General features: G+C 39.9%; 2 protein-coding genes across 3 annotated transcripts; both read right to left on the reverse strand.

Moving 5' to 3' along the window:
- Positions 1-2,195: 2,195 nt before the first annotated feature.
- LOC131425896 (GATA zinc finger domain-containing protein 15-like) lies at positions 2,196-3,320 on the reverse strand. The gene has a single exon (XM_058588169.1). The coding sequence runs from the start codon at positions 3,318-3,320 to the stop codon at positions 2,196-2,198; it is 1,125 nt and encodes a 374-aa protein (XP_058444152.1).
- Positions 3,321-3,326: 6 nt separating this feature from the next.
- On the reverse strand, positions 3,327-13,020 carry LOC131439507 (nucleolysin TIAR). Of its 2 annotated transcripts, none has more exons than XM_058610613.1 (5): positions 12,778-13,020; positions 9,325-10,299; positions 3,734-4,260; positions 3,577-3,670; positions 3,327-3,493 (listed from the first exon to the last, which is right to left on the reverse strand). In XM_058610613.1, exons 2-5 carry the CDS (start codon positions 9,875-9,877, stop codon positions 3,327-3,329), a joined length of 1,341 nt encoding a protein of 446 aa, XP_058466596.1. In that variant the 5' UTR covers positions 9,878-10,299; positions 12,778-13,020. The 2 variants fall into 2 exon arrangements, with proteins under 2 accessions (XP_058466596.1, XP_058466606.1); XM_058610623.1 differs by having other exon boundaries at positions 12,653-12,783.
- Positions 13,021-14,129: the final 1,109 nt, after the last annotated feature.

Consider the following 14,129-nt stretch of genomic DNA (forward strand, 5'->3'; position numbering starts at 1 on the left):
CGAAACTTAACCAATAGATTTGTCCCATCTCGCCTGCGGAGACGGGTAACAAAACAGCGTTCACCACCCCTCTTTCTTCAACTCGCTAGTGGTGTAGCTTAATTTTCTCAGTTTTGTTTTTTATATATTAGCTTAAATAGTGGTTTCGATTGCTTAGTCATTTAATCGGAACCAGGTTTTGTTTACAATTAAAAATCCTACATGTTTTACTTATTACTTTTAAGTTACTCACATTCTCACTCACGGGAAAGAAAAATCTGTCCAGTATTTTTATTTTTCTGTAATAAATGTTTTAAACGTCGGTGATCAGTTGAACGCTTAAACAACACTCATGCATCCTCAATCACACCAGTACAAGAAACGATCAAATCGAACTAATTGCTATTACCAGAGTTGGCTGATTTTTCACTTTACATTTGACTTTGTTTTAACGCTTAAATCTGTGTGCGAAACTTCCGCGCAACTGCGGTGATTACAGTTCATGTTCCTTTCGGTTCGACTCGATAACCACCTGATACTGAAGTCACAAAATTTGTCTACTCAGTTTTCTTCTCTGTGTGCTACAAATAAAAAATAACAGAACCAACTTGTTGCGTTTACAGAATCACACGAATATCCATTGTTTTTATTTTAGTCTACCTTTTAGTTGCAGTTTCAATATCAGGGCGGAAAATGCGTCTCAGCGAACGTTTTTTTTTTTTGCTTGCCAATTAGTGCAACAGGATATAAACAAAACGAAATGAAGGTATCATAAATAACCAATTGTAACAAAACGAAAACATTTGTGCAATAACACTTCAATTTGCATCTGACTATTTGACTTTGGAGGGAAGGTCCCAGTTCATAAATAGAAGCGGAAATACTTATTTTGTACAAAACAAAAACAACCTACGAAACAGAGATGCAATAATTCAAAATAAAAAAAAAACCGCAGCTAAGCAACAACCTTTGATGACCCCAACTTCCAGTCACATCACTTGGCAGCGGAAGAAAATTGGGATAGTCCAGTACTTAGTTGTCCAATGTTTCGTGAGACTTCCTATGTAGGTGGGATTTGCTAGCGACTTATTGCCAGCTTAGATGACGGTTAAATAATTTCAAAGAAAAAAAAACGATATGAGAACCACTATGGTAACAATTTTCAACAGTAATTCTTGAGTGAAATGGGCAAAAGGCAAGAATAGGAAACCCGAAATGAAGACCAAAATCAAATAATCGGCATCGTACAAACAACTGAATTTTCTAATTGCAAAAGATACCAATAATCTCGGAATACTTTTTTTTTATAGCTTAGTTTACGACGGAAGGAGTAGTAATGGGAATGATGGAATGGAATATACGCAGCACTAAAAATTGTTCAGCCTCCATGAAGTGGAACTGGAAACCGACACGGCGGTCCAGTTATTGTTTGTTTTCTAAATACGACCAACATGCACCCATCGTCTGTTATTGCGATAGTTCAAATTGTACTTTTCTATGGTTATCACGCCAACCAGTCACAGCAAAAAAAAAAGAAATTTATAGAGGACGGAACCCCAACCTGGTGAAAACAAAACCGGAGAAACACTTCCAGGACAAAAATATTTTGCATGCGAACAATTATTCGTTGATTCGATTACTGCAGTAGTGCTTGGTAGTAGTATTCTTTTTTTTTGTTTTTTTTTCAACTCAAATGTTTGCAAGAAGAGATCGAAAATATATGTTATACACATCATTCTGTTTTCTATTTGACGATTTTTCGGTAAAGTTTGATACAGGTAATAATGATTTACCCTTTTGTTTGTTGGTTTTCTTATATATTACCCTACAAATAACTTCATTCCATGTTCTCCAGCAAATGATAAAATGAACGAACAGTCAACAAAATAAGCACACCAACACGAAGTTCATATTTTGTCGTCACACTATAGTAGTTCATTTATTAATGTTGTGAAGAATCCTCGTTGAAGGAAACCTTTGCTTTAAAATAGACAAGATAATCGGGGCCTCGCGTAGTCCATGCTATTCAAAACTAACCCAGAGGAGGAGTTCCACTTCCCGGTTGATGGGAGCGGACTAACAAAAAGCTCAAATAATTTTTAAAAAAAGAACAGTTACTCTAAACTCACCGCAAACAGGCTAGGCGTAACATAACAAACAAATTACTGAACCGAGGTACAGTATACTCTAGCGTCCACTTTTTCAACCGCGAGCGTTCATCTTTCTTGCTTGATTTTGCCAATATCCACATTACCGACGTTGTTTGTTATTTGTGTGGTCGTCATCGTTGTTGCTGTTGATGTTGTTGTTGTCATTATGGTCGTCGTTGCTGTGGCTGCCCCTTCCACTTTAACGAAATTACTGCTGCAAGTGTCACCAATATACTCGCTGCCACCATTTTCCAGTTTCATTTTCTTTCGAACAGAATTGTCGTCCTCTCCGTTTCTATGTTCTGCGGATGCTGTACTAATGTCATTGTCGCTGTTAAGTTTGTGTTTGAGATGATTATGCTCGATACTACTGCTGTCATTACCACCGAGCACACTGTTGTTGTTGTTGTTGTTGTTGTTACTGGGAACTTTTACACCTGTTTTATTAGTAGAAATGCTGTTGCTACGATGGTTGCTCTGTCTAAAGTTAAGATTACTATTGATGATAGCAGCGACGGCGGCTGCAATACTGTTACTGCTACTGTTGTTACAACTACTACTATTATTACTACCATTGCTTTGAGGAACAATTCCATTGGCGCTCACGGAAGATGAAGGAGATAGCACCGTCGTTGCTGCAGTCGATGCTAGGGTTGCAACGGTTGTCATTGCACCAACGACTGCAGTGATTGTTCGCACCGGCAGCTGCCGACCGCTGTGAATGCTGTGGGAAGATGCTGAACTAGATGATACCGGTGCTAGCATTGAGTTCACGATCGTTGCCGTTGGTTGATGATGGTAGAATTTGGCAGCGGTTGCTATTGGTGCCATCGTTGCTGTCGGATTGGCCGATGCTGCTGCTGCTGCTGCTGCTATCAGATGATGATGGTGATGCGGATGGTGATTCGGAGCAAACGGGTGATGTTGGTGTATTGTTGCCGGATGTTGCTGGTGATGAGCTGCTAGGATAATAGCATTATTTGCGTTTGTCATAATCGATGGCGGGGTGATGAGACTATTGTTTATGTTGGCAGCGGCAGTAGCAGATAACGGATTAGCCGCCGCAGCCACTGCTGCTGGATTCGTAATCAGATTAAAATGGGCGGCTTGTTGGTGGTTGACTTGAGCAGTTGTTCCTGCTGTGGCTCCTACTACTTTACTCACAATGCTGTTATTGGGACAGTTTTTCATTATTTCTCATTGCGTCTGGAACTGTGGCATTGTCGCATACATCATTGGTTGTTGGGAGGAAGCAGCAGCAGCGGCAGCAGCTGCTGCTGCGGCGGCCCCGTTCGTGGCAACGCCAGGTACTGGTTGCATGCTCCATCCGGCAGCAGCCATGTTTGGCTGCATCATGCGATATCCTGCAGAGAAAAGTGAAAAAAAAGAAAACCAATGATCGCCAATTCAAATCCATAATCCAACGGATTGCGATTGCGAAACTTACCAGCAGTCCCCGCCTGCTGTGGAGATGCTGCAGCGTATGCGTATGGATACGCGTATCCTTGCTGCATGTACTGTGTCTGCATTTGTGGGTAGCCCTGAAATAGCGGAAACGGAACATATTATCTAATGTATTTCCTATCATAGGTAAGGTGATTTACCGGGTACCAGTAGCCCATTTGCCCGTACGCCGAATAGGGGTACTGAGCTCCTGCAGCGGCTGCTTGCGACAACTGTTGGTTAGCACCATGTTGTTGAGCTGCTGCTGCAGCTGCTGCGGCAGCGGCCGCTGCAGTATTCGAAGACTGTAGCGGATTACCGCCTATGCTGTTGATTCCAATCCCAACCATTCCGGCAGCAACTGCCGCCGCATGTATACCATTGCTTCCCATTTCGCCGCCATTCTCTTTACCCCAGTGGCACTTGACAGCGTGACCTTGAACCTCGCTGTGATGTGTACCTTCGATCGCCCGTGCGGCCGCTTCCTTCGAGAGGAACTTGATGAAGGCATATCCCTTGTCCTTAAATACTCTGATATCTTGTATCTGTCCAAACTGACTAAAGTGCTTGTGAATGAGGTTGTCCGAAATGGTGTTGGGTGAGAAGCCTCCACAGTAGACGGTGGTATTGGTCGGTCCAGTGTTATTGTAAATTTCCTCAAATCCGGGAGTCTTGCCGCTTCGGATACCTGCAATCGAATAACGACAATTACATCTTCAATCATTAACGAGTGTTATCTTGTTAAAGCAAACTTAGCCATTTTATATCACTTTTACTTGAGGTCAAACCTTGATTGGTAAACGACTGGATAATGGGCAATATAGACCTTAGAGTTCCTTAGTCTCCTGTCCAGTAACTCCTATCCCTATCTCCCGCGGTGCCGGCTGGGGTACGAGTAAACATAGAAAAGTTCGGATAGCAAACATAGGTGGAACCTTAGTCGTATGCTGTCAGGAATGGGGGTGACGGAATAAACGACAACGACCCAGGCGACAACAAAGAACTGCGATTGGAAGCTCGGCACATGGAAGTGCAAATCGCTTGGTTTGCCAGGATACGACCGAATGCTGCATGATGAGCTTCAAATTCGCGGCTTGAATGGACGGGGTAGAAGGTGTGGAAAAGCGAGCATCGAGCGGCTACCTTCTATCAGAGCAGTGGTGGCACAAACAGCGTGTTAGGAACAGACAGTGTTAGTGAAGGGAAAGATGCACCAGCACGTGATTGGATGGCAGCAAATCAGTGACATGATGTGCGTATTGAAGATCAAGGGACGCTTCTTCAATTACAGCATCATCAACGTTCTTAACCCACATGAAACGAGCCCCAATGAAGAGAAGGAAGTTTTCTACGCGCAGTTGGAGCGAACCTACGACAGCTGCCAACGGCGGGATGTAAAACTCGTCATCGGAAACATGAACACCCAAGTATCGATCTAGGGAGCCTGCACGCGGCAATAAACGACAACGGCCAACGATGCGTGAACTTCGCAGCCTTCCGAGGGACCTGCTTCCCTCGCAAAGATATCCACAGAGCCACCTGGTGACCACCACCTGATCAACATATGGAAAACCAAATCGACCACGTTCTCACCGACAACTGATTTTTCTCGGACAAATGTTGATTTGGCCTACTATCTAGTCGCGGTTGTATGCGCTCAAAAGTATCGACGGGGCACAATACGAATGAATGTCAAGCAATTTGGTGGCGTTCGTACTGCCGAGGAATACTCGCATCAGTAGGAGTTAGTGCTGCTGCTCTTCCGCTTTCGATAAATTCAATTATGACATCACAATTGTAAAACTAAATCTACTCGGCTTTGGTGCAAACGTAATTCAATGTATGCAATCATATCTCAGCAATCGACGTCTTACTATCAAAATTGATGATTGTGTTTTTGAAGAATTTGTCGCAACGTCTGAAATTCCACAGGGAAGTCATCTTGGCTCTTTGATTTTCTTACTGTACTTCAATGGTGTAAATTTTTGTCTCGATTGACCACGAGTTTCTTTCGCTGATTATCTCAAAATCTATCATACCATCCGCAGCTCAGAAGATGCGGCATTTCTTCAACGGCAATTGGAAACCTTCGGTGCAAAACCAATCATATGATAGTGAATCCCGAAAAGGGCTCAATCATTACGTTCACAAGGAAAAAGTTACCGTTCAAATTCGAATATTATCTTGAAGAATTCATGATTAGTATATCGACATGCGTCAAAGATCTTGGAGTCTTTCTCGATGAACAGTTATCGTTTGAACAGCATATTAACTACATTGTTGCGAAAGCTTCTCAGTGTTTGGAATTCATATTTAGAATGGCTGAGCACTTCACTGATATTTATTGTCTAAAGTCTCTACACTGTACACTCGTTCATTCTATTTTGGAATATTGCTCAGTAGTCTGGTAAAGAGGGTACCTCAATGGGTACCTCAATGGAGCTCATAGAATAGAATCTATACAACGTAGATTCGTACGTTTTGTTCTTCGACGATTACCTTGGAGTAATCCACATCAACTGCCGAGCTATGAAAGTCGCGGATTGCTGATTGGTCTTGACACACTACAAGTACGACGAGAATTGTCGCGTGCTTTGATGATAGCTGATATTTTGAATGACTGCCCCGCTTGGCTCCTTGAGATTAATGTTCATCCTCGTACTCTCCGTAACAACGCCTTCCTTCGACTACCTCTACGTCGCACCAATTATGGAATAAACGGTGCCGTTATAGGCTTGCAAAGATCGTTCAATCGTGTATCACATGGTTTTGACTTCAACCTTCCACGCAAAACAATTCAAGCTAAATTTTTACTTAGTATTTGAAATTGTCATTAGGACTACAATGTATCTGTTGGTTTTACAATAATACATAAATTGTTGACGCCTCGACCTTTGAAGATGGCTGGAGGAATATAAGATCCGGTAACATAAGTAGTTGCCAGCAGTTGGTCGAAGAAAAGAATGCACCAAAAGCGAGGATGCTGCAATAGCGAACGATGAACAATGCATGCGCGGAACAGAACGAACTTGATTTTAGTAGATGCCACACACCACAGACCGAAATATGCCGAGGATCAACAAAGCCGCGGGAAATGACCAATTGTCAAGTGAGCTGCTCAAATATGGAGGAGAAGCACTGGCTAGAGCGCTGCACTAGATGATTTCTAAGATTTGGGAGGACGAGATGGTATGTCTCATGGGCAAAGAGGGTGATAAGCTTGACTGTTGACACTACGGATCACATATTCGCGATAAGACAAGTACTCCAGAAGTGTCGTGAATACAACGTACCCTATTCATCAACTTCAAAGCGGCATACGACACAATCGATCGAGAACAGCTATGGCAGATAATGCACTAATACGGTTTTCCGGATGATCTGACGCGATTGGTCAACACAACGATGGATAGAATGATGTGCTACGTCCGAGTATCTGGGACAATCTCGAGGACCTTCGAATCTCGAAGAGGACTATGGCAAGATGATGGTCTCTCTTGTCTCTTGTTTAATATTGCTTTGGAAGATGTAATTCGAAGAACGAGGATCGACACGAATCGTAAGATCTTCCGAAAGTCCGTACAACTTTTTGGTTTCGCTGACGATGTTTATATAGCAACACGTAAGCTTGACAAGATGATGGAAATATACATTGAACTGAAAGCTGAAGCTAGGCGTATCGGACTGACCATAAATACGTCAAAAAGAGGCTCTATTTGTTCATTGTAAAATCAACAGACACAATGTGGTCCTATGATTAATTCTAATACTAGTAAGAATTTGGCACTTGTTTCATGCCGTGAAAGACAGAAGTCGAACTCAGATGACACTCAATTGAAAGATCGTTGTAAACCATTAAGGTAGTGACTGTTGAATCTGCTATTGCACGAAAGTCTGCCTAGATTTATTTCGATTAGGAACCAACACCGAACATTGTTTGTTTCATAGCCGATGAAATTACACCAATATCACAAATGTATTCAATTATATGTTTGTACATACTTGCGATACGAATTTTGATATTAAAGCTTCTCTTCGTCAGCTTGTGTTCAAATTATGTATGCAAGCAGTGATTTTTATAGCGTTCTCTACCATTCTGCGATTTCGGTTGAAGCGATAAACTATTTCTCATTATCAATCGAGTTCATCTTATATAAATTAGAAATTATTCTTACGCACTCAAAATTTACCCTGGGGTAGTTCTCAAGCGAAACGACATAACATGGAATTTCATCCGAGCTTGCATGACACAGGATCAGAGCATACCAATTAAAGCTTAAAATCGTTTTATGGCACTTTTTGTCTTGCTGTCTAGCAACAACCTACCTCTGGCATGCGACGCGCCCCTATATAGAAAATAAAGATGTGTTCTACATCAAAAAAGTCGCATCCTCTGAGCTGCGAATAACATGATAGATCTTGAGGTCATCTGCAAAAGATATGCCCGGTCCTTCCAGAGAAAAATTACCGTCGGTAAAGTACAGCAAGAAGATCAAAGGGCCAAGATGGCTCCCCTGCGGAATTCCGGATGTTGCAAAAAATCATCGATATACTGCTCTCAATGGTTGAAAATTGGAGTCAGTTTTGGATGAATGGAGGAGCCCGGGACACCGTAACGCTATTAAGGTAGGGTAAAAAGGATATGCTACGTCAAGTCTACGTTACGTTCGACCTACGACTGAAAGCATATAGAAAAAGTCTAGACAATCAAATAAATCAAACTGGCGAAATTGTTAATACGAAACGCTACAGACAGCAAATGATCAGTTTAAACCATACTTTGATTGAAAAACGATCAAAATGAGCCAGAAGACACCTTAAAATAATTTTGTTACACGGCAATATACCTGCACATAAATCAAAACCGGTTCAGGATACAATCAAAACACTTGGCGGGGAGCTGCAACTGCATCCACTGTAATCACCAGACATGGCCCCTTTCGACTACCAAAACTAACAAAAATTGAGCGACTTCAAAAGATGAACGTTTCTATTGGTGTGCTAACCATGAATTGCCAGAAAGATGGTCAGGAGGTGTAGAAAGACATGATCAATACTTTGAATATTTTTTTCTATATTTCAAATTAGTGTTGATTTTCAACAAAAAATACGCTCACTTCATATAGGTATATCTAGTATATGTAAGGTAATCGATCAAGAATAGTGTTCGTTACGGTCCTCAGACTGTCATTTATTCTTGAACAATAATACGCAAAGGGCTGTTCTGTGAATTATTTGAGAAGTGGTATATTTTACTTAAACATTTGGACAACAGTCCAAGCCTAACGGCTATAATTATATACAAAAAATGTTAAATTTCGATTGGTGGTCTTGCAATCAAGCTGATTTCGTAGTTTTAAGAGATTTGTTGTAATTTGCGATGAAGACTTGAAAGAGCTGGTAAACTTTGGAAACGGTATATGAGTGCTGATTTGGTGGTTAGATTTATGGGGCGTTACTTTTACAAGTCATTTGCATATTAAAGCCACGAACTGGACATATTTTTGGTAACGACAGGATCGTAGAACTAACCATGCAATGATTCTCTTTGATAAGAATTGGCGAAATCTGTTCAAACAGAATGACGAAAACAAACAACAGAAATGTTACTCCACCTCTTTAATCCCATTTAATTTGTAAGCAGTTGCTAATAAATCGAAACCCATTAAACCAATTTCCATAAACATTTGTGTTTACATCCAATTTCTTAATTGTATTACAAAATGCAACTAATTCATACCAACGGACTCACCTTTAGTAGCCTCACGGGGTGCCGGCGGTTTGCGCGTAGACCAATTGGTTCGGATGCTTCGCGAGCCCAACCATTGTCCGTTCATCATCTGTATGGCGTTCTCCGCCTCGGCTTTCTTCACAAACGACACAAACGCGTAGCCTTTCGACTTCAGCGTCTGGGGGTCACGCACAATCCGACAGTTCGATATTTCTCCAAACGGAGCGAACGCTTCCCGCAACGTTTCGGTTTCGATTTCCGGGCTCAGATCACCGACGAAGATGTGATAGTGCTGACTAGTGTCAGTCTTTGGCTGGTTCCCGGGGCTGGTAGCCCAGTTCACTTTGATTTCCTTTTTGAGAAACAACCGCTTATTCATAGCGGCCAGCGCAGTCTGGGCCGACTGATGGTTGGTGTATTCTATGAACGCGTACGGGTCACTGCTGGCTTCGCGTATAATTTTACAACTTTTCACCGCACCCATTTGGCCGAACAGTGCACATAGTAAATCTTCCGTTACTGATTGGTCCAAATTGCCCACGTATAGGGTTTTCGGATAAACTTCATCGGTCATCTTGCTAGTAAGTGCTGACAACGATAGGTGCCAAGAAAAATTATAGCTTGTTTTTCGGCTTTTTGTATTTTTTTTTTCTTCTCTCGGATGCTGAGTACCGTTTTTCACCACTTCCCTAATGTACGTTGTATCGTTCAACAGAGTAGCACAGACAAGCAAAAAAATTTTCCGATGGCTCCTTCGATTTCGTCCCGCTGAACGTGTCTCGATCACTTTTCGTGTGTGTGCTTTGCAAAACGCAGCAGCCACTCGGAAATAGGATGAATGAAAACTTGTTTCTCTCGAAATTCGCTCCCCTTCGCTTTTTCTGGCACTAGTCGCATACAAACAAAATACAGTCGTTTTATTAATCCATAGAGACGCAACGTTTTCGCGTACACACTCCTTTCGGATCGTCAAACACTGGCGACTGGTTTCATGAGCTAATGAAGAAATAATTGAAATTGTAAATTTATATGTGAAAAAAAAACTTTCATTAAACTCTATCTATCATGAGCTATTCCTTCTGCTGCCAAATGTTAAGAAACCAGTGCTGCCGAGAATGGGATGAATGGAGATTATAATTACGGATGCTTCGTAAAGGGCGAAATTAAAAGGTATCATTTAGAACTAATCCTTTTAGTTTAAACGAAATAAAAACTATTTAGATTTTCTCTTAACCTTAAAACATGATTATTTTTAAGATATCAACTAATTTTTCAATTTCAAAAATGTGATCGCTTAGAAATTTCAATGCTTCTAATCAATTTATCTCACTCTTTAAGATATGTTTATTCCTGTTGGTATTGATTTGCACGCTTGTTGCTCGGAAAAGAAAACGGGTGCAAAATATTTGACCGCGAATTGCCCGAAAGTGCATGTTTTGTGCGGTGAAAATCAATGAATGCTCAACTGCACGAAAAGTGGCCAAATCGAGCAAAACATCCCAGAAGTATTTTCAATTAAAACCGACTAGTTTTTTTCGCTTGATAGGAAAAAATATCAATAGAAAAAATAACTACCATCATAAATCAAATAAACATAGATTTCTCACTGTACGGTGACGCTAACAGCACCTCTAGTGACAAACGGGTGTACTTTTTTCCATTAGCTACTGTGGTTGTGTTAAATGCGCAGGCAACTTTTTGCATGCATTTTAGGAGCATTTACGCACCCATTCTCCACCAGACGGTGCTTTTGCTGTCACGGGTTGCTCAACTACATTACTATTACACTGGGAAATCTATGTTTATTTGATTTATGCTACTATCTAGTAAGCAGCAAAATTGTTAGCTTATAATCATGTTAAAACACGATTGATATCTTTATCAAACTGTAAAAATTTTGAATTGTTTAAAAGACTGAACAAATTTTACATTAAAATAGTTAAAGTTGACTTCGACATGAATACGATAGTCCCACGACAAAATGGCCTAACTGCAGATGAGAGCCTCTCTTTGTTTACTTTCTCTTTTGATTATTACGAAGCCATTATTGCAAATTCTCTAAGGTTTCCAATATAAATCGAAAGCTTGTAGTTTTAGCTTGAAAGTTTTGCGAGAAGTAAAGCGTCAAATATAAAATCTGTTCGGTAAATCGTAAAAGAAAATGTAAACAAAGAGAAACTGTCATTTGCAGTTAGGCCCTTTTGTCGTGGGACGGTCGAAGATTTTTTGAAATTGTTCTGCACAGTAACTAAAATTGTGGAGAAATATAACAATTGTTTTCTTCTATATTTTATGTAAAACTCGCAATTTAATAAAAATTGGCTGTTTTATTAAATCTTTTCCTTAAGAATAAAACAAGAAGTTTGTCGTTTGTTATACATGTTGTAGACGACGATGACTGAAGATCATTAAACCGAAACGTCATGAAGTACGAAAAACCGACATACTTTTTTTCTCACCTAAAAGAATCAATAAAACAGATTTACTTCATACGAATTATGATTCACTCTCATTTTTAATGCGAAGATTGTAACGGTAAGTTGCAGAAGATTTGTTATTTTATTCTCTGTGCTATGTGAGATCCTAAAAAAATATTGAACTGTCAAAAATAATCTGAGGGTTAATTTTGACAACGAAGAAAAAAACTAGCGAACAATTAAATTTTAACAAAAAGTTACAGCAATTCGCAAAATGTTTAGTACTTGATCAGTCGACTAATCAAATCCTAATGAAAAAGGCCATTGAAAAAAGTATAAAATATTTCAAATTCGGAAAGGCAATCATTATTTAAACTAAATAAATACAAAAACGTAATGTTTAAGGTACACAATTGGTACTGTTGCATCCCAGTTTAACGGTTTGCGAATCAGAGAGCGTTGAATTATCATAATACAATATGATATGAATAATCTTTATTCTGAATAACGATGCATCGATTTTTTTATCGAATCCAAGCTACCTTTGATTTTTATTACGCCCAGCAAATGTCAATATGCACTTTGAAGAAGAATTTCCGGCGAGTGAAAACCAATCGAGTATTAATTTTATACCAAGTATTTTTTTATACTAAACAAAAGAAAAACATTTCTATTTCGATTACTGTTACGACTGACTCAGCGAAAAGCAAGAATGTCAGCTGTTATCAGGAAAAAATTAAACGCGTATCACATAGAAGTTATTTTTCCCGAGAATCATGTTCCTGGTCTACATTGGCCCTTTTAATTCTTTGGCTCCTTTTACTAAAAAACAACCATCTGGCAACACTGGCAGAAATACAGGCAGTTTTCTTTCTCTTCAGAGGGAAAGTATTCCTTCCATTCAACAAACACACACACACTTCAACACTCACTGCGTATTCCGATTTTCTTCTCGACAATTCTCACTCATACGCCACTTTGAACACTCGCGCTTGTCCGTCGATACCTGGCGGAAAATCCGACGTTCAGGGTTCGAGAAAAAGAATTGCTTTCCTACCTAGTTTGCAAATTCAAGAGCGCCGGTTTGAAGTCCTGTTTGCGACAGCACGTTATGACGCACCGACGCGGCAAGCGCAATTTTGTCGCAACTGTTAAACAAATGAACTTGAGTTTCTCTCTGCTTTTTTCCACAATCTTCTGATGCTGCAGAAATCTCGGTACGTTTAATCTACTGCTCTTACTTTTCGTACAGATCGGATTCTTTCAACTTTCGTTCCGCGACAACAGCGTTCAACATCGGTTTAAACCGTAAAGGTTGGTAGTTCGGAAAAATGTCATAAAATTTTGCAGTACACACAGAAACAAAACTAGTATGAATAAAATGTCTATTTAAAACTATGTCAGAATGAGTGCAAGGTGCTCGGGAGCTGGCATTAGTAAATTATAAACAAGGAATATTCTAGCTAGAGTTCCTATAACCAGAGTTTCGACAGCTGTTCGTTTGGAATGACAATGTTATAGACACTCTAGCAAATACAAATAATTTGTATTTGACTCTAGTACTAACACCTGCTCCAAAGGATTCTGTCACAGCAGAAGCCGATACAATCGTCACACTATACATGTCATTATCAAATAACTATCCAGCTGTCAAACTATGGAATGTTCCAAATATCTAATCGAAATAAACCAAAACATTTAGATTTGGACATATCTAATGGAAACCTACTGAAATTTTGTTTAGATTTAGAAACTGTCACGAAATTGTTTGCAACTCATGAAGGACATAATATTGAGAAACATTATTTAGTTTCGATATCTCATTAGAAATAATATTTTGTTCGTACTTCCTTTGATTTACGCTTCATAGCTTTTTAGCTCCTAGCATTCCGAGAAAGTCATGAATTTTCACGATGATGCTCATCAATTCGACAATACTTTCTCTTCAGAGAGAAACTGTTAAATATGTGCAATGACTTCTTCTCTCAATATTTTAATATTCATTTACAATAATTAAAGCACCAAATGCTTGAATTTTTCGAAAAACTCGGACTCAAGTTCATGAATGGTATTGACAATACTATGGATTGACAATAATATTGTCACGTATAAGGACCGCTTTCAATGTGTTGCTGTGCGATGGCGTAGATGCACTGAAGCTGACAGGTAGTTGGGTAGTTTTAATCACCCTCTGTTTCCACTGGACATTGATTTGAGATTTTGTTATCTCTTTAGCCGTTTTTTGGGATACATCTGTATTATCATAATGGACGATGTGAGATTGTGTCTGTTATGATTGTGATCTCGACACAATACTGAAGAATAAATCCAAAGCTCATAATCCACACCAAACAGTGACTTTTTGTGGATGCATTGGTAGTTCTTGCACTGCTTCTGGCTGGTCTTCAC

Source organism: Malaya genurostris, chromosome 1 (genome assembly GCF_030247185.1).
Source record: "Malaya genurostris strain Urasoe2022 chromosome 1, Malgen_1.1, whole genome shotgun sequence".
In the NCBI taxonomy this organism is placed as follows: domain Eukaryota; kingdom Metazoa; phylum Arthropoda; class Insecta; order Diptera; family Culicidae; genus Malaya; species Malaya genurostris.